The sequence below is a fragment of the Ooceraea biroi genome, chromosome 7 (genome assembly GCF_003672135.1).
Source record: "Ooceraea biroi isolate clonal line C1 chromosome 7, Obir_v5.4, whole genome shotgun sequence".
In the NCBI taxonomy this organism is placed as follows: Eukaryota; Metazoa; Arthropoda; class Insecta; order Hymenoptera; family Formicidae; genus Ooceraea; species Ooceraea biroi.
This window is the reverse complement of record NC_039512.1, coordinates 4,921,129-4,948,584: the sequence shown is the minus strand read 5'-3', so window position 1 is coordinate 4,948,584 and position 27,456 is coordinate 4,921,129. Positions and strand designations below refer to the sequence as shown.

Below are 27,456 nucleotides of genomic sequence, written 5' to 3'. Positions count from 1 at the left end.
GTGGAATTTCGGAAAACCCACCCTTAGTGAGCACCTACGTAATAGTAGGAATATACCCTTAAAATTTCAAGTCGATGGGTGCAGTGGTTCGGGCTGCACGTTGATGAGTCAGTGAGTGAGTGAGTGGTATTTGGCTTATATATATATAGATTTCACGTTTTATTATTTTCATATTTATATTATTATTTCTGTTATAATACTTCATAATATAATTGTTGCTATTAATCCAATGCATATATGGACTTTTGTGCATAATTATACATATATATGTATATCAGAATAAAAATATTATTGAAATAAACAGGATAAAGTATAACAGCAGAATAGTTTTATTATATTCTAATGTAATGGGTACGTTAACATTAAGTTAAGTTTCCTTATGTAATATTATTATGTAATATTATGTAATATTATTTGATCAAAGAATTACGTTTTAACAATTTATTTATTTCATATTTCTATTCTAAATTTCTAAAAGCATAGCAATGCAAGTCCACTGTGAACATATCAAATAAATGTCACAAACCATTAGTATATACCATTTAATAATGTAATTGACTTTTGTTCGAATTTTAAGCATAACAAAATTTACTGAAAATTTAAGATTTCGAAAGATAGTATGCGATAAATATTAATAATAAGCTAATGTATAATAAAATACTTACAGCTTTTTTAATTATTCTAGTGATTCTAGGAAAAGCTAAAAGCAATTTAATTCTATCTAAATTTTTAGTTCTTCCGTGCCGTAAGTAAAACGGATACATAACCAGCCGATGTCTTTATCAACTAAAACAATTAAATGATTTAGAATATAAAGCATGTATAAGATCACCGCATAAGTAAAAACGGGTTTAAAATTGTTATGACGGATGTATCAATTATTAATAAGAGATGTACTAAATATTAAGTTTCGAATATATGTTAACACTGCAAATAGACAGATTATTTTATAAAACAGGGTATATATGTTGAGCTTTTACCCGCTTTCAATAAAAAATAATTTATTCTCTCTTTACATTATTTAATAAAATTGGGACTAAATTTATTCTACTCTATAATACAGTTCCTCATAAATTAGTAATGCATAATATGAGAAAGTTTAAATATTATAATTATAATACCTTAAACCAGATACAAATATGTGTGAGATTAAAGTTATTCTATAATAATATTTGTAATATCTTACATTGCAAAGCATAGCCATTGTTACAGGAAATATTTTACCAGCAGTGAAATAAACAGGATCACTAACTTTAATCATAAATGGGATTAAGTCCTTTGCTTCTTTTGGATCGAGGGAATACCATTCACACTCGTACACCTCATGATAAATTTTATTGCACTTCCAGACATTATAGTAATGTTTAACAAATATTTAAGGAACACGGGCCTGCTTTATGTATTATAAGAATCTGTGTTATTAGTATATAATAAATAGAAATAAACTTACTTCTGCCATTAACGTTTCATTAACAGCGCAATAAATACCCATATGTATGAATATAGACATGATAATCATGAAAGGAATTGACAGACGCGTAAATGATACATTGGTCTCTCCTTCTCCAACCAGCTAATTAATTCATTATTAAATTATTATCATTATTAAACCGCATTATTTAAACACAAAGATAGAATCTTCATACTGATGTTTAAGTTCTTATTTCAGAATTAGATGTGCTTTGGCAATAACATAACTATTAAAGATATCTATAGTAATAAATAAGTTAAATATTTGTAAAACTTTAGCGTTACTTACAGTAACTAGTAGGAATCCACAGAAGACAAACATTATCCCAAAATACAGAAATAATATTAAAAGAATGACGTTATATGTATCTTCTATAGTATTTATAGCTCTAAAATATCAGTTATTACATGTTAGATATATCGACATGTATGTATTGCAATATATGCATATATACCTAAGCAATCGAATATGGTACATCACATTAGCTCTCAACACAACACGAAAATTTTCGTGACTATGTTTCAAACGATTCCTCATGATGCTCAATTGTCCACAAATATGAAAAACTAATAATCCAAAAAAATTGTCAATTCCTATATAAAGAATGCCTGTCGTGGTGGTAGAGATCCATTGACTAATAATTGTGAATTCGTACTGTGGTCTCTTTGTTACATCGTAAATGTAATAAGTTGGTAGGGTCAATGACCTGCCAGAATCAGTGATATTCGGTGTCAATGTCATTGATTTTCCGAAAATAGGTATGACAAAAAGAGTTATTAGTCCGATTGCTATCATTATATACGAGCATGTAATAAATATACGTGCACGTAACGCCCATTTTACCATCGTTTGTCTTTCATGAATGTTCTTTGACTTTAGCCAGTCCTCCACGATCATGTTTATAATCGATGTAAATGCTTCAAAAATATTCGAAATTTTAGTAAAAATGATAATATGTATATTTCTACGACATTGGAACAGAAAAGATGCTTAATGTCTTATAGTTATTAAACATCTGTAGGAGGTATCTGTTTCTAATTTGCAAGCAATATTTTAATAAGATTTTAATAAGATGCTTCACGACACTTCCATAACAATATTTTCTTACGCTTATATATTGTTTGTTTTGTTTTAAAGTATATGTAAATCTTGTAATATTCTACTGAATATTTACCTTTTTTTTTCCACCAAAAAATTGGGAGCCTTATAACGGTGCTAAGTATCGGTAAAGTAATTTGTAAATTATCTATTATTAGCATGACATCAGAATGAACTTTAATTAATGAATGTAAACAAGGCACCAATACAGTTATCATCACCAGAAATGTAAAGAGCGCACGTATATTGCTCATTAATTTCTCTCTGGGATTTTCTTTTGGATTAGGCCATATTCCAAGCAAATTCAGACCCATACGATTTAATTTCACTGCCCACTCGAAGTCTTTCTACAAACATTGTGATGAGACAAACATCTATAGAAATTGATTTAATTTTCACCTTCAACAAAGTTTCTCTTTCAACAATCATATTACTACTTACACAAGATGTGTAATAGTAATAAAGGTGTGGAAAATAAAACGCCTTCCAGCAATTAAATCAAAAAGTTGTGCTGGCTTGTAAATAATACTAAATAATTTTATTTGAAATTCGAATATTTTTCTGTGTATTAATTGTATGCAAAAGCTTTTCTCAACATTCTGGTATTATTGTTTGGAGTTCAAATAAATACTCGCTTTTTTATGCTTTTATGATTGGGAAAACTTTATATCTGTGAAACTGTGAAAAACAATAGTGAAGCTGTGAGTAATGAAACGCAGTATATACTTTTCATATTAATATAAACCATTTTAGACTTGGGCTGGAAAGTTTTTCCGCACGCGGCGTATATACTAAATTTAGCCTTCGAATTACCACTTATTTCAATAGATGCAATAATTTTTATCTGTATAATATTTTCAAGCTGAAACACGAAAAAATGTTTTTTGCAAAGAATTGCGCTATTAACCCGAGAGATGCCAGAAAATCGTACAAAAGGATATTATTTTGATTACTAATTGTGTGATATATATAATATATCTAAAGCAAACACATATAAAAAATGATAACACTTTTGCATACACCAAATATATATAAATATAACATAAAATAAATATTTATATAATTTATAATATTTATATTTATAAATATACTAATATTTATACTATTTTTAATATTTATATATATTAAACACCTTTTCGTTCGGAATACTTCGAATCATCCATATCGAAAGTTAGTGAAAACCTGATGGTTTCTTTTCCTGCATGAACCGATGTTACCTCGCATTCAATACAGAGCATTTACATCGCATATGCAGAAACTTTTTAAAAGCGTTCTTCTTAAACCATTAAATATTCAAACTAGTTTCCATGCGATCGTATGAGAACTAATGCCGACAAAAAAATGACGTACCAATATATCGCTAAGCAATTGGGTGCAATGTCACGCATCGCATCTGCAATTTTCTCACGCATTAGCATCGATTCACTACATAGAAGAGATACAAGTTCGTAATATGTCACAATGTATGAAAGAGACAACTATATCTCTAATACTATATACAAATCAATTATATAACATTTATGTACAACAACATAATTAAATAATTAGACAACATTATGTACCTTTATAATTATCCTAAGTTTTAACGAAGAAAAACGTATATTCTTTGTTGTCATAAATATAATTCTTTTAGAAACGTGTTGTGCAAGTCTTATATATTTTCTGATTATGGTTATTTTACATTTAATATTAGAAGCAATGAAAGAAATCATTGTGATTGATAGTTGAAAGATATGCTAGAAATGTAAGAAGATTTATTTCTTATATTACTAAGAGGATATCTAATTAGATTTTGCTTTAGAGAAGATTATTTATGTTTCTTTTAATAAGTTTAATTACAATTTTATAAATATTTTAGATATTTATTTTTTAGATATTTGTATATTTTATATTTTATTATTTATATTATTATTTATATTATTATTTATATTATAATACTTTGTAATATAATTATTGCTGCAACCACAAATGGAATTTTTTAAATATTAAGAAATATTATGGATAGTAAAAGGATAAAGAACAACAAATTATGTTTCTTGTTTTGTTATATTTTAATGCATTGCAGATATTAACACTAATTTTCCTTATTGACACTTTTCACTTAGGAATTCTACTAACATTATTTGATCAGAGATAAGTGTTATACCTAATATAGTAGTATTTGTTATATATTTCTATTTTTCAAAAAGCATGGTAGTGTAAAACAGATTGTGAACAATATATCGGCAGCAGATCATAATCAACTTATATAAGCACCATTTAATATGTATAATAGTTAACTTGTCTAAATGTTGAATATACAAATATTTACGGAAATATTTTATGTTTAAAAAAATGATATGCGTCACGCTCGCGCCGTGCGCCGCGATGGATAGAATAAATAATAAACTAATATAAATAAAATACTTACAATATCTTTAATTGCTATGATTCTAGGTAAGAATTTATTCTTAACTGAATTTTTAATTTTTCTTCGTTGCCAGTAAAATAGATATGTAACCGGCCGAAGTCTTTATTAACTAAAAAATTCATAAAAGTTAAAATATGGTATAAAATCATAATGCAATTAAGAACAGATTAAAAAGTAACATAACGAATGTATTAATTATTAATAAGAAATATACTAACAAAATTATTACTTTTTTAATATTCATTAAGATTTTGCACATAGACAGATTACTTTATCAAACAGAGTAATATACATGTTGTGTGTTTACTCATTATGAATAAAAGACAATTTATCTTATGTTTATGTTACTTAGTAAAATTGTGATTAAATTAATGCTATTGCATAATGGAATCTTATGATAAAATGGTAACGTATAATATCAGAGTTTATTGTTATGATAACTTAAATACATAAAATTATATGTGAACGTATGAATATACATATGTAATATGAGAATATATGTAATATTTATACAGGGTGAACCATTTATAATAATAATGACAAATATCTCGTAAAATATACATCGTATAAAAAAATGTTTTAAACAAGGTTTGTTTGGTATCAAAGGGGTCACAAGATGGCACTACCTGTTTTATTATAAATGGCGCTACTATAGGTCAAACAAAGGTCACTTTTACTTTTTTAAATGGAAGTCCCTCATTTTTATTGTTTTATGTGAAAGTGGAGATAAAAACAAATACCTTTTATTCGAAATATTTTTTTTATTGAATGCAAATTTCCTAAAACTCCTTTCAGTGCTTTGCAAAGTTTGTGGAGTAATAGAAGCGCAAGCAATAATAATAAGGAGTTTTAGGAAACGTATTGCAAAATGTATTGAAGTTAATGGCCATCATTTTAAACACATGCAATAAACATGTTAATTTTTTCATTAGAAATTTTGTATTTTTTGAAATTTATTTTTGTTTTTATTATAACATACAAATACTTGTACATAATGTATAAAACAATAATAAATTAACAATAAATTACTAAAAAATAATAAAGCTATGTTTAAAAAATTACCCTTGCCTTCATTATTAGTAATATTTTTGCATAGAAGAATAAGTTATGTAACAAAATTATCATTTTTATTCAGAAGTCCTTGTAATAATTAGTAATTTCATAGATAGTATGACAATAATCATGAAACAAATAATCTGTCTTTCAAATCGATTATCTCGAAAAATCTGCATTCAATAAAAAAAATGTTTCGAATAAAAAGTATTTGTTTTTATCTCCACTTTCACATAAAACAATAAAAATGAGGGACTTCCATTTAAAAAAGTAAAGGTGATCTTTGTTTGACCTATAGTAGCGCCATTTATAATAAAACAGGTAGTGCCATCTTGTGACCCCTTTGATACCAAACAAATCTTGTTTAAAACATTTTTTTATACGACGTATATTTTACGAGATATTTGTCATTATTATTATAAATGGTTCACCCAGTATATTAAAATTATTTAATATTTGTAAGATCTTACATTACAAAACATAGCCATTGTTACAGGAAACACGTTTGCAACAGTGAAATAAATAGGCTCACTAACTTTAATCATAAATGGGATTAAATCCTTCGCTTCTTTTGGATCCAAATAGTACCATTCGAAATCGTAGACCGCATAATAAATTCCATTGCAATTAGCAACATAGTTAACAGTACAGTTAAGTTTAAATATATATTAATGGAATATATGCTATTATAATATTTGTTTTATATAAATCTACAATATTCCTAAGGTGTGTTCAGGGAGCACGCTATTAGCGCTATCATCGTCAGGCTATCTTTGTTACTCATTCAATATAGAACAAAGACGGACTGACGCTAACAGCGCGAAAATACGCTCCCCGAACACACCCTTAATGTACGATGAATAAAAATGAACTTACTTCAGATATTAGAGCCTCGCCAACAGTGCAATAAATACCCATATGTACGAGCATAGAGATAATAGTAACGATAATAAATAACAAACGAGTGAACGATATATTCTCTTTCACCTGCTACTTAATTCATCAGTAAATCATGTTATAGTATGTGAATAGATAAAATTTGCATTATGATTTATAAATTCGTAGTAAAGACATCATGTGCCTGTTTGGCAATTACGTTCTCGAATGCGATAATGATTATTAAGAATAAATATAGCAAGAAATACAATAGATATTTGGAAAAATTTACTTCAAATCACTTACGGTAATTAATAGGAATCCACAGAACGCAAACATTATCACAAAATACAGACATAATATTAAAAGGATTACGTTGTATGTATCTTCTATGGTATTTATAGCTCTAAAATATCAGTTTATACATATCAGATATGTCGGGATGTGTATTGCAATATATGCATTTTTTTACGAGAGGAGGAATCTTTCAAAGACTGATCATCCCCAGGGACGGGGAAGTGACGCTGGGATTTCCACCCACTAAAGCCCTCTCGCGGGTCCCCGCCCTGGCGTTAAGAGGAGCCCCCTGTTACGTCGCGAGGGACATCGCCTCAGGGACTCCTCTCCATCCTGACCGTAGGACGGATGACCGGGATACCTGGAGAGAAAGGGAGAGGGAAAGCGGGAATTAAAAGGAGGGAAAATATATGCATACCTGAGTAATCGAATATGACACTTCACACTGCTTCTCAATACGGTACGAAAATATTTGTGATTATGTTTGAAGCGATTCCTCATAATGTGCAATTGTCTGCAAATATGAAAAACACATAAGCCAAAAAAATTATCAATTCCTGTATAAACTATGGTAACGGTCCGAGAGAGACGAATTGACTAATAATTCGTACTGCGGGCTCTTTGTTACATCATAAATGTAATAGGTTGGTGCAGCCATTGACCTGCCTGAATCAGTGATATTTAATGCCAATGTCATTGATTTTCCGAACATAGGCATGCCAATAAAAATTATAAATGCCATTGCTATTATAAAATACGTGCATGTAATAATTACACGTGCACGTAACGCCCATTTTATCATCGCATTTTTTTCATAGATAGTTTTTGACTTTAACCAGTCTTCGACAATCATCTTTACGATCGAGGCAAGTGCTTCAAAAACATCACCAATTTTAGTAAAAATAACAATATTATACATATTTATATCATATTAGAAGAACATTTGCTCAGTCTTAAACTGTGAACAGTCCAAAGTCTATGTCTTTTTATTTTGTAAGCAAACTTTTATAATACTTTTGATAAGACTTTTATAAGTTACCTCATAACCCTTCCATACAAACATATTCTTATGTACTTATATTATATATATATTGTATATATTTAAATCTGAGATAATATATTGTTGAACATTTACCTTTTTTTTTCCACCAAAATATTGGGAATTTTATAATAGTGTTAAGAGCCGGTAAAGTATATTGTAAATTGTCTGTTGTCAGCATGATATCAGAATGAGTTTTAATCAATGAATGTATAGAAGGCACCAATAAACTTATCACCAGCAGAAATGTAACGAATACACGTATATTGCTCATTACTTTTTCTCTGGGACTTTCTTCCGGATCAGGCCATATCCCAATCAAAGTCAAACCCGCACGATTCAATTTCACTGCCCATTCGAAGTCTTCCTATAGAAATTTTACTGAAATAAGATTCTAAGGAGATAAAACCTAATTGAACTTTCAACTTAAATAAATTGTTTCTTTCAACACTCATATTTCTGCTTACATAATTTTTAATAAAAATGGACGTGTAGGATAATATATCTTGGAATAATTAACTTAAGAAATTGTGCCAGTTTATAAAAAATTAGTATTCTCGAAACATGAATATTTCTATTTGTAGTTATTATACATTGTTAAATACCATTTCGTCCCGAGTACTTTGAATCATCCATATCGAAGGTTAGCGAAAAATGGATAGTCTCTCTTCCTGCATGAACCGATGTTACCTCGCATTCAATACAGAGCATTTACATCGCATATGCAGAAACTTTTAAAAGCGTTCTTTTCAAACCTATTAAATATTCAAACTAGTTTCCATGCGATCGTATGAGAACTAATGCCGACAAAAAAATTACGTACCAATATATCTCTAAGCAATTAGGTGCAATGTCACGCATCGCATCTGCAGTTTTCTCACGCATTAGCATCGATTCACTATGTAGAAGAGATACAAGTTCGTAATATGTCACAATGTATAAAAAAGACGACTATTTCTCTAATACTATATAAAAATCAATTATATATCATTTATGTACAACAACATACTTACATAATTAGATAATATTAGGTATCTTTATAATTATATTAAGTCTTAACGGAAAAAGTCGTATATTCTTTCTTGTCATAAATATACACAGTATGTCGGAAAAATAACGGAACTTTTTAAATTTAAAGAAAACTACTAACGCCATCTGTTTAAACAATATATAACCTGAAAGCTGTATATCTCCTCTACAAAACGAGACCACTATCACTGGAATCGATCAACGGAGTGTCAAGTTATAGCGCTTAAAGTGACAGTACCTATTGTCACCTCGTCACAAAAACACGATGGAACAAAGAGCTAATATTAAATTTTGTGTCAAGCTCGGTAAAACTTTTATAGAAACATTTGCATTGATGAAAGATGTTTATGGTGATGATTGCTTATCCCGTACACGTGTGTTCGAGTGGTATAAGCGATTCCAGGACGATCGTGATGCTTTGGAAGACGACCCAAAGCCAGGCCGGCCAAAAACCAAAAATCGCGATGAGTTGGTGGAAAAAGTGCGTGAAATGATCGCCTACGATGCGAATTCGACTGTGAGATGAATGGCGGAGGAATTGAATACGACCAAAGACATGATTCACGAAATTTTGACAAAGGATTTAAACAAACGGAAAGTCTGTGCTCGATTTGTTCCTCACGCCTTAAATGAGGATCAAGAAATTGCTCGCGTTGAACATTGCAAGGACCTTATTAAAACAGCCAGACGGAACTGCACATTCCTGGAATCGATTGTAACTGGTGATGAGACTTGGTGCTTCAAGTACGATCCTCAAACAAAGCGCCAAAGTGCTACGTGGAAGTCCCCAGGCTCTCCGAAATCGAAAAATTGCGTTTCCAGAAGTCACGAGAGAAGATAATGTTGATTTGTTTTTACGATTCTAAAGGTATTATACTTCGGGAATTCGTTCCACAGGGTCAAAATGTCACTGGTAAATATTATCTGGGTGTTATGGAGCGTTTGTGGAAGAGAATCATTCGAGTGAGGCCCGAATATTGAGCGCCGGGAAGTTGGTTTTTGTTGCATGATAATGCACCACCTCACAGGACCGTCGCTGTTCGTGAATTTTTAGCGAAAAAACAAGTCTGTGTGCTTCAACATCCTCCGTATTCGCCTGATTTATCTCCGTGTGACTATTTCCTGTTCCCAAAACTCAAACTGGCCATGAAAGGAACGTTTTATGACAGTGTTACACAAGTCCAAGAAGCCGTGACGAGGGTCATTGAGGCGATTCCGAAAACCGACATAAAAAAATCTATGCTAGTATTGGTTGAACGTGCCCAGCGGTGTATTGATGCGGAAGGGATGTATTTGGAAAAAAAAGAAATAATTTTCGCAAAATAACTAATTGGTTTTTTTTAATTAAAAGTTCCGTTATTTTTCCGACATACTTTTGTAATTCTTTTAAAAACGTTTTGTAAGCCTTATATATTTTCTGATTATAGTTATTTTACATTTACTATTAGAAGCAGTGAAAGAAATTATTGTGTTTGATAGTTGAAATATATGTTAGAAATGTAACAAGATTTGTTTCTTATATTAAGAGGAAATCTACTTAGATTTTGCTTTATAAAAAATTATTTACGTCTCTTTTAATAAGTTAATTTTAAATACAGTTATAAATACTTTATTGTTTATACAGTCGCATGTTTTATGTTTTATTATTTATATTATTATTTCTATTGCAATACTTTGTATATAGTTATTAGTATTAACATACTCCATAAATGGAATTTTTTACGCAATTATAAACATATGTTAATAGAAATAAAATTAATATTACAATCAATATTAAAAATCAAATTGTTAATATTAAAAAATGGTATGGAAATGAAAAAGTGAATGAACACAGCCACAATAAATTTTGTTTATATTAATTTCTATTTAATGCAATGGAGACATTAACACTAATTCCACTTATGTAACATTAATTGATTAAAATTATGCATTATAATATAATAACGTTTATTATACATTCTTCTTTTCCTAAACGCATGTAGATATAGTGTAAGACAAATTCCAGATAATATATCGGCTCCACATCAGAAATTATTTGTAAAAGTACCATTACAGTATATACAATAACTGACTCTTATCCAAATCTTGAACATAATACAATTTACGGAAATATTCAATATTTTTAAAAATTGTATGCGATAAGTAGAAGTAATAAACTAATGTACGAAGTAATAAATATAATAAAATACTTACAGTTTCTTTAATTACTGCTGTGATTCTAGGAAACGCTAGAAAGAATTTATTCTTAAATGAAATTTTAATTCCTCTTCGTTGCGAGTAAAACGGATATGTACCCGGCTGATGTCTTTATCAGCTAAAAACATTTAAATTTGGAGTATAATAACACACATGTAAATGTGTTATTTATTAATAAGAGATGTTCTAAATATTAATTTTTGAATATATATTAACATTCTGCACGTAGACAAATTAATTTATAAAACATGACATATAGTTTTATCCACTTTAAATAAAAAATAAATTATTCTATGTTCACATAGGTTAATAAAAGTAAGTAACCAAACAAAACTTTTCTATGCGCCAGTGAATGAATTAGAAATGAAGCGACCAAACTGGCAAGAAACTTCTTTATTCACAAACTACGTTTCGACCATGCGGGTTGTGGTCCTTATCAAGTGACGATGTTACAAACTAGAAATAATAATAGATGTTAAACTTAATTCAAATAAACTTACATACAAAAATTCACGCAAAATTACTCACATTAACATATGAACTGAACTTTACAGTATGGACATCCTAGGTGAGAGGACATGTTACAAAGCACAAGACTCGAAACTAGAATTGGTGAACATAGACGCAACATTAATCGAAGTTCAAAAACCTATTCCGTAGTGACTGAACATCGTCTTTCTGGCAATCATGATTTTGATTGATCAAATCCGATTGTGTTGCACAAAGAAAGCACTGGCATACGAGACAAATTGCTGAAATGTTTTTTATAAACATGTTTGACAACATAATTAATTTACAGAATGATACTGAAAATTTGAACTCCGTGTATGACAGTCTTATCTGCCATTGACAATGTTTTTCACCCTTGACATCTATTTATCGACGTTTGCTTCGTGTTTGCGGACTTGCTATTGTGACATTTCTAGTTGTTCGATCTAGACGTGCTTTGTAACACGTCCTCTCTCTTAGGATGTCCATACTGTAAAGTTCAGTTCTTATGTTAATGTGAGTAATTTTGCGTGAATTTTTGTATGTAAGTTTATTTGAATTAAGTTTAACATCTACTATTATTTCTAGTTTGTAACATCGTCACTTGATAAGGACCACAACCCGCATGGTCGAAACGTAGTTTGTGAATAAAGAATTTTCTTGCCAGTTTGGTCGCTTTATTTTTAAGGTAAGTAAGGTGCGAGTAAGTTGATGTTATTCAATAAAACTTCCATAAATAATATAATTCTTGACATATTAGTAACGTCAAATGTCATAGTGCAAATGTTATCAATGTTTAAATCACTTACAATTATGTGCCAGTGCGTGAAATTATTTATAATATTTATACTAAAGTTATTCTACTATTTGTGATATATCTTACATTGCAAAGCATAGCCATTGTCACTGGAAATACTTTTCCAGCAGTGAAATATACAGGCTCACTAACTTTAATAATAAATGGGATTAAATCCTTCGCTTCTTTTGGATCCAAATAGTACCATTCGAAATCGTAGACCGCATAATAAATTCCATTGCACTTAGAAACATTACAGTTATGTTTAAACAATATATATAAGAAACACATGTTTACTACATTTCAGTTTTATATTATTGTATTTTATATCATATAAATTCGTTCTGCTAACGTGCGATAAATAGAAATACACTTACTTCAGATATTAGTGCCTCGCCAACTGCGCAATAAATACCCATATGTACGAGCATAGAGATAATAATAAGGAAAAGAAATAACAAACGCGTGAACGATACATTGTTCTCTTCGACTTCAAATAGCTAATTATCAACATTAAATCAAGTTATGTCAATAGGTAGAATCGACATTTAAGTTTAGAAGTTCATGTTAAAGAATTATATGTTCTTTTAGCAAGTAGAATTCCGTGTGTGATAATGATTAGGAAGAAAAAGTATAATAATAAATAGGTTAAATATTTGCAAAACTTTAGTGGTACTTACAGTAATTAATAGGAATCCGCAGAATGCAAACATTATTCCAAAATATACAAACAATATTAAAAGGATCACACTGTACGTATCTTCTATAGTATTTATAGCTCTAAAATATCATATTAACATATATAAAATATATTGGCATGAGTGTATTGTAATATATTCATATATACCTGAGCAATCGAATATGATATATCACACTATTCTTCAATACGGTACGAAAATTTCCGTGACTATGTTTGAGACGACTCCTCATAATATTCAATTGTCCGCAAATATGAAAAACACATAGTCCAAAAAAGTTATCGATTCCTGTATAAATCACTGCACCAGTACTGAGAGAGATGCATTGACTAATAAGTGTTAATTGATACTGCGGTTTCTTCGTTACATCATAAATGTAATAGGTTGGCATGAGCATTGATTTGCCGGAATCAGTGATATTCGGAGTCAATGCCATTGATTTTCCGATAATAGGCATGCCAAAAAGCAGTATGAATGCCAACACTATTACAAGATACGTGCATGTAATAATAATACGTGCACGTAGCGCCCATTTCATCATCGCATTTTTTTCATAGATGGTTTTTGACTTTAACCAGTCTTCGACAATCATCTTTATGATCGAGGCAAGTGCTTCAAAAACATCGGCAATTTTAGTAAAAATAACAATATTATACATATTTATATCATATTAGAAGAAAATTTGTTCAGTCTTAAATTGTGAACAGTCCAAAGTCTATGTCTTTTTATTTTGCAAGCAAACGTTTATAAGACTTTTATAAGTTACCTCATAACCCTTCCATACAAACATATTCTTATGTACTTATATTATATATATATATATATATATATATATATATATATATTGTATATATTTAAATCTGAGGTAATATATTGTTGAACATTTACCTTTTTTTTTCCACCAAAATATTGGGAGTTTTATAATAGTGCTAAGAGCCGGTAAAGTATATTGTAAATTGTCTGTTGTCAGCATGATATCAGAATGAGTTTTAATCAATGAATGTATAGAAGGCACCAATAAACTTATCACCAGCAGAAATGTAACGAATACACGTATATTGCTCATTAATTTTTCTCTGGGATTTTCTTCCGGATCAGGCCATATCCCAACCAAATTCAAACCCGCACGATTCAATTTCACTGCCCATTCGAAGTCTTCCTATAGAAATTTTATTGAGATAAGATTCTAATGAGATAAAAACTAATTAGACTTTCAACTTCAACAAATTGTTTATTTCAACACTTATATTTCTGCTTACATAATTTTTAATAAAACTGGACGTGTAGAATAATATATCTTGGAATAATTAACTTAAGAAATTGTGCCAATTTATAAAAAATTAGTATTCTCGAAACATGAATATTTCTATTTGTAGTTATTATATAATGTTAAATACCATTTCGTCCGGAGTATTTTGAAGCACCCATATCGAAGGTTAGCGAAAAACTGATGGTTTCTCTTCCTGCATGAACCGATGTTACCTCGCATTCAATACAGAGCATTTACATCGCATATGCAGAAACTTCTTAAAAGCGTTCTTTTCAAACCTATTAAATATTCAAACTAGTTTCCATGCGATCGTATGAGAACTAATGCCGACAAAAAAATTACGTACCACTATATCGCTAAGCAATTGGGTTCAATGTCACGCATCGCATTTGCAGTTTTCTCACGCATTAGCATCGATTCACTACGTAGAAGAGATACAAGTTCGTAATATGTCACAATGTATGAAAAAGACAATATAACTCTAATACTATAGAGAAATCACTTATATAACATTTATGTACAACAACATAATTAAATAATTAGACAACATTATTTACCTTTATAATTATCCTAAGTCTTAACGAAAAACAACGTATATTCTTTGCTGTCATAAATATAATTCTTTTAGAAACGTGTTGTGCAAACCTTATATATTTTCTGATTATGGTTATTTTACATTTAATATTAGAAGCAATGAAAGAAATCATTGTGATTGATAGTTGAAAGATATGCTAGAAATGTAAGACGATTTGTTTCTTATATTACTAAGAGGATATCTAATTAGATTTTGCTTTATAGAAGATTATTTATGTTTCTTTTAATAAGTTTAATTACAATTTTATAAATATTTTAGATATTTATTTTTTAGATGTTTGTATATTTTATATTTTATTATTTATATTATTATTTATATTGCAATACTTTGCAATATAATGATTGCCTTTGACACACTTCATAACATGATCCATAAATGGAATTTCTTACGCAATTATAAACATATGTTAATAGTAAGAAATTATTAATATTAAATTTAATAGTAAAGATTAAATTATTAATATTAAGAAATATTTTGGAAATGCAAAAGGATAATGAACGAGGGCATAATAAATGTGGTTTATATTATTTTGTATTTAATGCAACGGAAACATTAACACTAATTCTACTTATGTAACATTAGTTGATTAGAATTATGCATTATAATATAATAATATTTATTATACATTCTTATTTTTCTAAAAGCATGATAGTGTAAGACACATTGCAGATAATATATCGGCTCCACTTCATAAATTATTTGTAAAAGTACCATTACAATATATACAATAACTGACTTTTATCCAAATCTTGAACATAATAAAATTTATGGAAATATTCAATATTCAAAAAATAGTATGCGATAAGTAGAAGTAATAAAATAATTTAAATAAAATAAAATACTTACAGTGTCGTTTATTACTGTTATGGTTCTAGGAAACGCTAAAAAGAATTTATTCTTAAATGAAATTTTAATTTTCTTTCGTTGCAAGTAAAACGGATATGTAACCGGCCGATGTCTTTATCAACTAAAAACATTTGGAGTATAATAGCACGTATGTTAATGTGTTAATTATTAATAAGAGATGTTCTAAATATTAATTTTTGAATATATATTAACATTCTGCACGTAGACAAATTAATTTATAAAACATGACATATAGTTTTATCCACTTTAAATAAAAGATAAATTATTCTATGTTCACATAGTTTAATACAAGTAAGTAAGTTGCAAGTAAGTTGATGTTATTCAATAAAACTTCCATAAATAATATAATTCTTCACATATTAGTAACGTCAAATGTCATAGTGCAAATGTTATCATTGTTTAAATTACTTAAAATTATGTGCCAGTGCGTGAAATTATATATAATATTTATACCAAAGTTATTCTACTATTTGTGATATATCTTACATTGCAAAGCATAGCCATTGTCACTGGAAACACGTTTCCAGCAGTAAAATATACAGGCTCACTAACTTTAATCATAAATGGGATTAAATCCTTCGCTTCTTTTGGATCCAAATAGTACCATTCGAAATCGTAGACCGCATAATAAATTCCATTGCACTTAGAAACATTAGAGTTATATTTATAATATATATATATATATATATATAAGAAACACGTGTTTACTACATTTCAGTTTTATATTATTGTATTTCATATCATATAAATTCGTTCTGCTAACGTGCGATAAATAGAAGTACACTTACTTCAGATATTAGTGCCTCACCAACTGCGCAATAAATACCCATATGTACGAGCATAGAGATAATAACAAGGAAAAGAAATAACAAACGCGTGAACGATACATTGTTCTCTTCGACTTCAAATAGCTAATTATCATCATTAAATCATGTTATGTCAATAGGTAGAATCGACATTTAAGTTTAGAAGTTCATATTGAAGAATTATATGTTCTTTTAGCAAGTAGAATTCCGTGTGTGATAATGATTAGGAAGAAAAAGTATAATAATAAATAGGTTAAATATTTGCAACAATTTAGTAGTACTTACAATAATTAATAGGAATCCGCAGAATGCAAACATTAGTCCAAAATATACAAACAATATTAAAAGTATCACATTGTACGTATCTTCTATAGTATTTATAGTTCTAAAATATTATATATACATATATAAAATATATTGGCAGGAGTGTATTGTAATATATTAATACATACTTGAGCAATCGAATATGATATATCACACTATTCTTTAATAAGGTACGAAAATTTCCGTGACTATGTTTGAGACGACTCCTCATAATATTCAATTGTCCGCAAATATGAAAAACACATAATGCAAAAAAGTTATCGATTCCTGTATAAATCACGGCAACAGTACTGATAGAGATGCATTGACTAATAAATGTTAATTCATACTGCGGTTTCTTCGTTACATCATAAATGTAATAGGTTGGCATGAGCATTGATTTGCCGGAATCCGTGATATTCGGTGTCAATGCCATTGATTTTCCGAAAATAGGCATGCCAAAAAAAATTATAAATGCCACTGTTATTACAAGATACGTGCATGTAATAATTATACGTGCACGTAGCGCCCATTTTATCATCTCATTTTTTTCATAGATGGTTTTTGAGTTTAACCAGTCTTCGACAATCATCTTTACGATCGAGGCAAGTGCTTCAAAAACATCGGCAATTTTAGTAAAAATAACAATATTATACATATGTATATCATATTAGAAGGAAATTTGCTCAGCCTTAAACTGTGAACAGTCCAAAGTCTATGTCTTTTTATTTTGCAAGCAAACTTTTATAACACTTTTTATAAGACTTTTATAAGATTTTTATAAGTTACCTCATAACCCTTCCATACAAACATATTCTTATGTACTTATATATATACAGGGTGTCCCGGGTTTTAACCGACAAACTGCGGGAGCATATTCTACTAGTGGAAATAAGAAAAAATTCTTATATCGAGTTTGCTTAAAAATGCTTTATTACAAAGTTATAAACCAATATTGAAAAGAAATATGAGATAAGTAACAACGGATTTTTTCGCAAAAATAAAAATTATCTACGCAATGATTTAGTGACGCATTTCAAAATATTGTCCTTGCACATCGATACAAGCTAGACATCGACGCAGTACAGAATTTGTTACAGTACGACATTCCTGAAAATTTTGTTGCATCTCAGTAACTGAATTAGTAATTCGTTGCTTTAAATCTTCAAGCGAGATTACTTCTGTACTGTAAACTTTATTTTTTAAAGTTCCCCATAAATAAAAATCAAGAGGCGTTAAATCGGGCGATCTTGGAGGCCAGAAAACCGGTCCTCCTCGACCAATCCACCTATGAGCATAATGTTCATCTAACCAGTTTCTAACTTGTCTAGCATAGTGCGATGGACAACCGTCTAACTGTATCCAGCTGTTTTGACGAAACTGCAGTGGCACATTTTCGGTCGTCGGTGTCTTAGAGCTGAACGAACATCATCATATTCATTCATAGGTCGAAATGAACCCAAATTACGTAATTGCAAATGGGTATTACTAAACACAGAACTATCTGGTACTCTCCTGTTAGGAAATCTACGTTGATACTCTCGTACGGCAGCTCGTGCATTTCCGTCACAGAATCCGTACACGAAATGAATATCGATGTATTCCTCATTTGAAAACACTTTTGGCATTCTGATAGTAATTGCTAGTTCACACGACGATTGAAATCTAACAGCTACTCTTGTGAAAGTAACAATCATACTGAATCGTTTCAACATAGTGAACATGAATACATGTGAATACACATAACATAAACATCTTCGACCTTCCAAATTCTACACTATGTTCCGTTGTTACTTATCTCATATTTCTTTTCAATATTGGTTTAAAACTTTGTAATAAAGCATTTCTAAGCAAACTCGATATAAGAATTTTTTCTTATTTCCACTAGTAGAATATGCTCGCCGCAGTTTGTCGGTTAAAACCGGGGACACCCTGTATATATTATATATATTTAAATCTGAGATAATATATTGTTGAACATTTACCTTTTTTTTTCCACCAAAATATTGAGAGTTTTATAATGGTGCTAAGAACCGGTAAAGTATATTGTAAATTGTCTGTTGTCAACATGATATCAGCATGAGTTTTAATCAATGAATGTATAGAAGGCACCAATAAACTTATCACCAGCACAAATGTAATGAATACACGGATATGGCTCATTAATTTTTCTCTGGAATTTTCTTCCGGGTCAGGCCATATCCCAATCAAATTCAAACCCGCACGATTCAATTTCACTGCCCATTCGAAGTCTTCCTATAGAAATTGTAATGAGATGAAAACTAATTGTACTTTCAACTTCAACAATTCAACAAATTTTGTCTTTCAACACTCATTTCTGCTTATTTAATTTTTAATAAAAATGAACGTGTAGAATAATTTATCTTGGAATAATTAACTTAAAAAATTATGCCTGTTTATAAATACTGAGTATTCTTGAAACATGAATATTTCTATTTGTAGTTATTATACATTGTTAAATACCATTTCGTCCCGAGTACTTTGAATCATCCATATCGAAGGTTAGCGAAAAACTGATAGTCTCTCTTCCTGCATGAACCGATGTTACCTCGCATTCAATACAGAGCATTTACATCTCATATGCAGAAACTTCTTAAAAGCGTTCTTTTCAAACCTATTAAATATTCAAACTAGTTTCCATGCGATCGTATGAGAACTAATGCCGACAAAAAAATTACGTACCAATATATCTCTAAGCAATTGGGTTCAATGTCACGCATCGCATCTGCAGTTTTCTCATGCATTAGCATCGATTTACTATGTAGAAGAGATACAAGTTCGTAATATGTCACAATGTATAAAAAAGACTATTATTTCTCTAATACTATATAAAAATCAATTATATATCATTTATGTACAACAACATACTTACATAATTAGATAATATTATGTATCTTTATAATTATACTAAGTCTTAACGGAAAAAGTCGTATATCCTTTCTTGTCATAAATATACACCGTATGTCGAAAAAATAACGGAACTTTTTAAATTTAAAGAAAACTACTAACGCCATCTGTTTAAACAATATATAACCTGAAAGCTGTATATCTCCTCTACAAAACGAGACCACTATCACTGGAATCGATCAACGGAGTGTCAAGTTATAGCGCTTAAAGTGACAGTACCTATTGTCACCTCGTCACAAAAACACGATGGAACAAAGAGCTAATATTAAATTTTGTGTCAAGCTCGGTAAAACTTTTACAGAAACATTTGCATTGATGAAAGAAGTTTATGGTGATGATTGCTTATCCCGTACACGTGTGTTCGAGTGGTATAAGCGATTCCAGGACGATCGTGATGCTTTGGAAGACGACCCAAAGCCAGGCCGGCCAAAAACCAAAAATCGCGATGAGTTGGTGGAAAAAGTGCGTGAAATGATCGCCTACGATGCGAATTCGACTGTGAGATGAATGGCGGAGGAATTGAATACGACCAAAGACATGATTCACGAAATTTTGACAAAGGATTTAAACAAACGGAAAGTCTGTGCTCGATTTGTTCCTCACGCCTTAAATGAGGATCAAGAAATTGCTCGCGTTGAACATTGCAAGGACCTTATTAAAACAGCCAGACGGAACTGCACATTCCTGGAATCGATTGTAACTGGTGATGAGACTTGGTGCTTCAAGTACGATCCTCAAACAAAGCGCCAAAGTGCTACGTGGAAGTCCCCAGGCTCACCGAAATCGAAAAATTGCGTTTCCAGAAGTCACGAGAGAAGATAATGTTGATTTGTTTTTACGATTCTAAAGGTATTATACTTCGGGAATTCGTTCCACAGGGTCAAAATGTCACTGGTGAATATTATCTGGGTGTTATGGAGCGTTTGTGGAAGAGAATCATTCGAGTGAGGCCCGAATATTGAGCGCCGGGAAGTTGGTTTTTGTTGCATGATAATGCACCACCTCACAGGACCGTCGCTGTTCGTGAATTTTTAGCGAAAAAACAAGTCTGTGTGCTTCAACATCCTCCGTATTCGCCTGATTTATCTCCGTGTGACTATTTCCTGTTCCCAAAACTCAAACTGGCCATGAAAGGAACGTTTTATGACAGTGTTACACAAGTCCAAGAAGCCGTGACGAGGGTCATTGAGGCGATTCCGAAAACCGACATAAAAAAATCTATGCTAGTATTGGTTGAACGTGCCTAGCGGTGTATTGATGCGGAAGGGATGTATTTTGAAAAAAAAGAAATAATTTTCGCAAAATAACTAATTGGTTTTTTTTAATTAAAAGTTCCGTTATTTTTCCGACATACTTATGTAATTCTTTTAAAAACGTTTGGTAAGCCTTATATATTTTCTGATTATAGTTATTTTACATTTACTATTAGAAGCAGTGAAAGAAATTATTGTGTTTGATAGTTGAAATATATGCTAGAAATGTAACAAGATTTGTTTCTTATTATAAGAGGAAATCTACTTAGATTTTGCTTTATAAAAAATTATTTACGTCTCTTTTAATAAGTTAATTTTAAGTACAGTTATAAATACTTTATTGTTTATACAGTCGCATGTTTTATGTTTTATTATTTATATTATTATTTCTATTGCAATACTTTGTATATAGTTATTAGCATTAACATACTCCATAAATGGAAGTTTTTACGCAATTATAAACATATGTTAATAGAAATAAAATTAATAATATTACAATCAATATTAAAACTCAAATTGTTAATATTAAAAAATGGTATGGAAATGAAAAAGTGAATGAACACAGCCACAATAAATTTTGTTTATATTAATTTCTATTTATTGCAACGGAGACATTAACACTAATTCCACTTATGTAACATTAATTGATTAAAATTATGCATTATAATATAATAACGTTTATTATACATTCTTCTTTTTCTAAACGATGTAGATATAGTGTAAGACAAATTCCAGATAATATATCGGCTCCACATCAGAAATTATTTGTAAAAGTACCATTACAGTATATACAATAACTGACTCTTATCCAAATCTTGAACATAATACAATTTACGGAAATATTCAATATTTTTAAAAATTGTATGCGATAAGTAGAAGTAATAAACTAATGTACGAAGTAATAAATATAATAAAATACTTACAGTTTCTTTAATTACTGCTGTGATTCTAGGAAACGCTAGAAAGAATTTATTCTTAAATGAAATTTTAATTCCTCTTCGTTGCGAGTAAAACGGATATGTACCCGGCTGATGTCTTTATCAGCTAAAAACATTTAAATTTGGAGTATAATAACACACATGTAAATGTGTTATTTATTAATAAGAGATGTTCTAAATATTAATTTTTGAATATATATTAACATTCTGCACGTAGACAAATTAATTTATAAAACATGACATATAGTTTTATCCACTTTAAATAAAAAATAAATTATTCTATGTTCACATAGGTTAATAAAAGTAAGTAACCAAACAAAACTTTTCTATGCGCCAGTGAATGAATTAGAAATGAAGCGACCAAACTGGCAAGAAACTTCTTTATTCACAAACTACGTTTCGACCATGCGGGTTGTGGTCCTTATCAAGTGACGATGTTACAAACTAGAAATAATAATAGATGTTAAACTTAATTCAAATAAACTTACATACAAAAATTCACGCAAAATTACTCACATTAACATATGAACTGAACTTTACAGTATGGACATCCTAGGTGAGAGGACATGTTACAAAGCACAAGACTCGAAACTAGAATTGGTGAACATAGACGCAACATTAATCGAAGTTCAAAAACCTATTCCGTAGTGACTGAACATCGTCTTTCTGGCAATCATGATTTTGATTGATCAAATCCGATTGTGTTGCACAAAGAAAGCACTGGCATACGAGACAAATTGCTGAAATGTTTTTTATAAACATGTTTGACAACATAATTAATTTACAGAATGATACTGAAAATTTGAACTCCGTGTATGACAGTCTTATCTGCCATTGACAATGTTTTTCACCCTTGACATCTATTTATCGACGTTTGCTTCGTGTTTGCGGACTTGCTATTGTGACATTTCTAGTTGTTCGATCTAGACGTGCTTTGTAACACGTCCTCTCTCTTAGGATGTCCATACTGTAAAGTTCAGTTCTTATGTTAATGTGAGTAATTTTGCGTGAATTTTTGTATGTAAGTTTATTTGAATTAAGTTTAACATCTACTATTATTTCTAGTTTGTAACATCGTCACTTGATAAGGACCACAACCCGCATGGTCGAAACGTAGTTTGTGAATAAAGAATTTTCTTGCCAGTTTGGTCGCTTTATTTTTAAGGTAAGTAAGGTGCGAGTAAGTTGATGTTATTCAATAAAACTTCCATAAATAATATAATTCTTGACATATTAGTAACGTCAAATGTCATAGTGCAAATGTTATCAATGTTTAAATCACTTACAATTATGTGCCAGTGCGTGAAATTATTTATAATATTTATACTAAAGTTATTCTACTATTTGTGATATATCTTACATTGCAAAGCATAGCCATTGTCACTGGAAATACTTTTCCAGCAGTGAAATATACAGGCTCACTAACTTTAATAATAAATGGGATTAAATCCTTCGCTTCTTTTGGATCCAAATAGTACCATTCGAAATCGTAGACCGCATAATAAATTCCATTGCACTTAGAAACATTACAGTTATGTTTAAACAATATATATAAGAAACACATGTTTACTACATTTCAGTTTTATATTATTGTATTTTATATCATATAAATTCGTTCTGCTAACGTGCGATAAATAGAAATACACTTACTTCAGATATTAGTGCCTCGCCAACTGCGCAATAAATACCCATATGTACGAGCATAGAGATAATAATAAGGAAAAGAAATAACAAACGCGTGAACGATACATTGTTCTCTTCGACTTCAAATAGCTAATTATCAACATTAAATCAAGTTATGTCAATAGGTAGAATCGACATTTAAGTTTAGAAGTTCATGTTAAAGAATTATATGTTCTTTTAGCAAGTAGAATTCCGTGTGTGATAATGATTAGGAAGAAAAAGTATAATAATAAATAGGTTAAATATTTGCAAAACTTTAGTGGTACTTACAGTAATTAATAGGAATCCGCAGAATGCAAACATTATTCCAAAATATACAAACAATATTAAAAGGATCACACTGTACGTATCTTCTATAGTATTTATAGCTCTAAAATATCATATTAACATATATAAAATATATTGGCATGAGTGTATTGTAATATATTCATATATACCTGAGCAATCGAATATGATATATCACACTATTCTTCAATACGGTACGAAAATTACTGTGACTATGTTTGAGACGACTCCTCATAATATTCAATTGTCCGCAAATATGAAAAACACATAATGCAAAAAAGTTATCGATTCCTGTATAAATCACGGCAGTGGTACTGATAGAGATGTATTGACTAATAAATGTTAATTGATACTGCGGTTTCTTCGTTACATCATAAATGTAATAGGTTGGTATGACCGTTGATTTGCCGGAATCAGTGATATTCGGAGTCAATGCCATTGATTTTCCGATAATAGGCATGCCAAAAAGCAGTATGAATGCCAACACTATTACAAGATACGTGCATGTAATAATAATACGTGCATGTAGCGCCCATTTCATCATCGCATTTTTTTCATAGATGGTTTTTGAGTTTAACCAGTCTTCGACAATCATCTTTATGATCGAGGCAAGTGCTTCAAAAACATCGGCAATTTTAGTAAAAATAACAATATTATACATATTTATATCATATTAGAAGAAAATTTGCTCAGTCTTAAATTGTGAACAGTCCAAAGTCTATGTCTTTTTATTTTGCAAGCAAACGTTTATAAGACTTTTATAAGTTACCTCATAACTCTTCCATACAAACATATTCTTATGTACTTATATATATACAGGGTGTCCCGGGTTTTAACCGACAAACTGCGGGAGCATATTCTACTAGTGGAAATAAGAAAAAATTCTTATATCGAGTTTACTTAGAAATGCTTTATTACAAAGTTATAAACCAATATTGAAAAGAAATATGAGATAAGTAACAACGGATTTTTTCGCAAAAATAAAAATTATCTACGCAATGATTTAGTGACGCATTTCAAAATATTGTCCTTGCACATCGATACAAGCTAGACATCGACGCAGTACAGAATTTGTTACAGTACGACATTCCTGAAAATTTTGTTGCATCTCAATAACTGAATTAGTAATTCGTTGCTTTAAATCTATCTGGTACTCTCCTGTTAGGAAATCTACGTTGATACTCTCGTACGGCAGCTCGTGCATTTCCGTCACAGAATCCGTACACGAAATGAATATCGGTGTATTCCTCATTTGAAAACACTTTTGGCATTCTGATAGTAATTGCTAGTTGACACGACGATTGAAATCTAACAGCTACTGTTGTGAAAGTAACAATCATACTGAATCGTTTCAACATAGTGAACATGAATACATGTGAATACACGTAACATAAACATCTTCGACCTTCCAAATTCTACACTATGTTCCGTTGTTACTTATCTCATATTTCTTTTCAATATTGGTTTATAACTTTGTAATAAAGCATTTCTAAGCAAACTCGATATAAGAATTTTTTCTTATTTCCACTAGTAGAATATGCTCCCGCAGTTTGTCGGTTAAAACCAGGGACACCCTGTATATATATATATATATATATATATATATATATATAGTATATATACAGGGTGTCCGGTAATGATCGCCCCAGCTTCCGTACACGAGTAGAGCGGATCGAGACGAAGAGAAAAGTCCTATACCGTTTTGCGATATTCGCAATAATAATCGAAATATTGAATATTAAAGTCAAGCGAATCCAGAGCGCGCGGAGGCGAGTGCCGAGCCGCTCGAGGTATAGGATTATTATTGCGAATATCGCAAAACGGTATAGGACTTTTCTCTTCGTCTCGATCCGCTCTACTCGTGTACGGAAGCTGGGGCGAACATTACCGGACACCCTGTATATATATACATATATATTGTATATATTTAAATCTGAGATAATATATTGTTGAACATTTACCTTTTTTTTTCCACCAAAATATTAGGAGTTTTATAATAGTGCTAAGAGCCGGTAAAGTATATTGTAAATTGTCTGTTGTCAGCATGATATCAGAATGAGTTTTAATCAATGAATGTATAGAAGGCACCAATAAACTTATCACCAGCAGAAATGTAACGAATACACGTATATTGCTCATTAATTTTTCTCTGGGATTTTCTTCCGGATCAGGCCATATCCCAACCAAATTCAAACCCGCACGATTCAATTTCACTGCCCATTCGAAGTCTTCCTATAGAAATTTTATTGAGATAAGATTCTAATGAGATAAAAACTAATTGGAATTTCAACTTCAACAAATTGTTTATTTCAACACTTATATTTCTGCTTACATAATTTTTAATAAAACTGGACGTGTAGAATAATATATCTTGGAATAATTAACTTAAGAAATTGTGCCAGTTTATAAAAAATTAGTATTCTCGAAACATGAATATTTCTATTTGTAGTTATTATATAATGTTAAATACCATTTCGTCCGGAGTATTTTGAATCACCCATATCGAAGGGTAGCGAAAAACTGATGGTTTCTCTTCCTGCATGAACCGATGTTACCTCGCATTCAATACAGAGCATTTACATCGCATATGCAGAAACTTCTTAAAAGCGTTCTTTTCAAACCTATTAAATATTCAAACTAGTTTCCATGCGATCGTATGAGAACTAATGCCGACAAAAAAATTACGTACCACTATATCGCTAAGCAATTGGGTGCAATGTCACGCATCGCATCTGCAGTTTTCTCACGCATTAGCATCGATTCACTACGTAGAAGAGATACAAGTTCGTAATATGTCACAATGTATGAAAAAGACAATATAACTCTAATACTATAGAGAAATCACTTATATAACATTTATGTACAACAACATAATTAAATAATTAGACAACATTATGTACCTTTATAATTATATTAAGTCTTAACGAAGAAAAACGTATATTCTTTGTTGTCATAAATATAATTCTTTTAGAAACGTGTTGTGCAAGCGTTATGTATTTTCTAATTATGGTTATTTTACATTTAATATTAGAAGCAATGAAAGAAATCATTGTGATTGATAATTTAAAGATATCCT

General features: G+C 30.2%; 5 protein-coding genes across 19 annotated transcripts; 1 reads left to right on the top strand and 4 right to left on the bottom strand.

The window, feature by feature from the left end:
- Positions 1 to 306: 306 nt before the first annotated feature.
- On the bottom strand, positions 307 to 3,877 carry LOC105286677 (odorant receptor 43a). Of its 7 annotated transcripts, none has more exons than XR_003406764.1 (9): positions 3,702 to 3,868; positions 3,011 to 3,247; positions 2,646 to 2,916; positions 1,926 to 2,388; positions 1,760 to 1,859; positions 1,451 to 1,573; positions 1,187 to 1,342; positions 666 to 786; positions 307 to 591 (listed from the first exon to the last, which is right to left on the bottom strand). XR_003406764.1 is itself a non-coding variant. In XM_026971032.1 (8 exons), the coding sequence occupies exons 3-8, from the start codon at positions 2,881 to 2,883 to the stop codon at positions 730 to 732; spliced, it is 1,137 nt and encodes a 378-aa protein (XP_026826833.1). In that variant the 5' UTR covers positions 2,884 to 2,916; positions 3,011 to 3,247; positions 3,702 to 3,868; the 3' UTR covers positions 307 to 729. The 7 variants fall into 7 exon arrangements, 5 of the variants coding, with proteins under 5 accessions (XP_026826833.1, XP_026826834.1, XP_019889624.2 ...); XR_003406763.1 differs by having other exon boundaries at positions 307 to 496; positions 3,702 to 3,867; XM_026971032.1 differs by having other exon boundaries at positions 307 to 786.
- A 2,543-nt stretch (positions 3,878 to 6,420) lies between these two features.
- On the bottom strand, positions 6,421 to 15,566 carry LOC105286679 (odorant receptor 43a-like). 6 transcript variants are annotated; one of them, XM_026970989.1, is made up of 9 exons: positions 14,850 to 15,564; positions 14,341 to 14,607; positions 13,602 to 14,064; positions 13,435 to 13,534; positions 13,132 to 13,254; positions 12,842 to 12,997; positions 11,998 to 12,448; positions 11,804 to 11,925; positions 11,502 to 11,587 (listed from the first exon to the last, which is right to left on the bottom strand). In XM_026970989.1, the coding sequence occupies exons 1-7, from the start codon at positions 14,953 to 14,955 to the stop codon at positions 12,392 to 12,394; spliced, it is 1,272 nt and encodes a 423-aa protein (XP_026826790.1). In that variant the 5' UTR covers positions 14,956 to 15,564; the 3' UTR covers positions 11,502 to 11,587; positions 11,804 to 11,925; positions 11,998 to 12,391. The 6 variants fall into 6 exon arrangements, with proteins under 6 accessions (XP_026826791.1, XP_026826794.1, XP_026826792.1 ...); XM_026970991.1 differs by lacking the exons at positions 11,804 to 11,925; positions 11,998 to 12,448 and adding an exon at positions 11,118 to 11,357 and having other exon boundaries at positions 11,467 to 11,587; positions 14,341 to 14,611; positions 14,850 to 15,560; XM_026970988.1 differs by lacking the exons at positions 11,804 to 11,925; positions 11,998 to 12,448 and adding an exon at positions 11,118 to 11,357 and having other exon boundaries at positions 11,467 to 11,587; positions 14,850 to 15,560.
- A 264-nt stretch (positions 15,567 to 15,830) lies between these two features.
- On the bottom strand, positions 15,831 to 19,883 carry LOC113562241 (odorant receptor Or2-like). 2 transcript variants are annotated; one of them, XR_003406756.1, is made up of 8 exons: positions 19,778 to 19,883; positions 19,279 to 19,545; positions 17,443 to 17,905; positions 17,276 to 17,375; positions 16,973 to 17,095; positions 16,671 to 16,826; positions 16,164 to 16,284; positions 15,831 to 16,065 (listed from the first exon to the last, which is right to left on the bottom strand). XR_003406756.1 is itself a non-coding variant. In XM_026970994.1 (8 exons), exons 1-7 carry the CDS (start codon positions 19,881 to 19,883, stop codon positions 16,181 to 16,183), a joined length of 1,233 nt encoding a protein of 410 aa, XP_026826795.1. In that variant the 3' UTR covers positions 15,831 to 16,065; positions 16,164 to 16,180. The 2 variants fall into 2 exon arrangements, 1 of the variants encoding a protein (XP_026826795.1); XM_026970994.1 differs by having other exon boundaries at positions 16,164 to 16,198.
- Positions 19,884 to 20,728: 845 nt separating this feature from the next.
- LOC113562256 lies at positions 20,729 to 21,468 on the top strand. Its single transcript, XM_026971062.1, has 2 exons — positions 20,729 to 20,946; positions 21,231 to 21,468. Exons 1-2 carry the CDS (start codon positions 20,729 to 20,731, stop codon positions 21,466 to 21,468), a joined length of 456 nt encoding a protein of 151 aa, XP_026826863.1.
- Positions 21,469 to 22,049: 581 nt separating this feature from the next.
- LOC105287405 lies at positions 22,050 to 27,154 on the bottom strand. 3 transcript variants are annotated; one of them, XM_026970987.1, is made up of 9 exons: positions 27,070 to 27,154; positions 26,851 to 27,001; positions 26,342 to 26,612; positions 24,533 to 24,995; positions 24,366 to 24,465; positions 24,063 to 24,185; positions 23,773 to 23,928; positions 22,398 to 22,518; positions 22,050 to 22,288 (listed from the first exon to the last, which is right to left on the bottom strand). In XM_026970987.1, the coding sequence occupies exons 2-8, from the start codon at positions 26,920 to 26,922 to the stop codon at positions 22,462 to 22,464; spliced, it is 1,242 nt and encodes a 413-aa protein (XP_026826788.1). In that variant the 5' UTR covers positions 26,923 to 27,001; positions 27,070 to 27,154; the 3' UTR covers positions 22,050 to 22,288; positions 22,398 to 22,461. The 3 variants fall into 3 exon arrangements, with proteins under 3 accessions (XP_026826788.1, XP_026826786.1, XP_026826787.1); XM_026970986.1 differs by lacking the exons at positions 22,050 to 22,288; positions 27,070 to 27,154 and adding exons at positions 22,735 to 22,856; positions 22,929 to 23,379 and having other exon boundaries at positions 22,433 to 22,518; positions 26,342 to 26,608; positions 26,851 to 26,956; XM_026970985.1 differs by lacking the exon at positions 27,070 to 27,154 and having other exon boundaries at positions 26,342 to 26,608; positions 26,851 to 26,956.
- Positions 27,155 to 27,456: the final 302 nt, after the last annotated feature.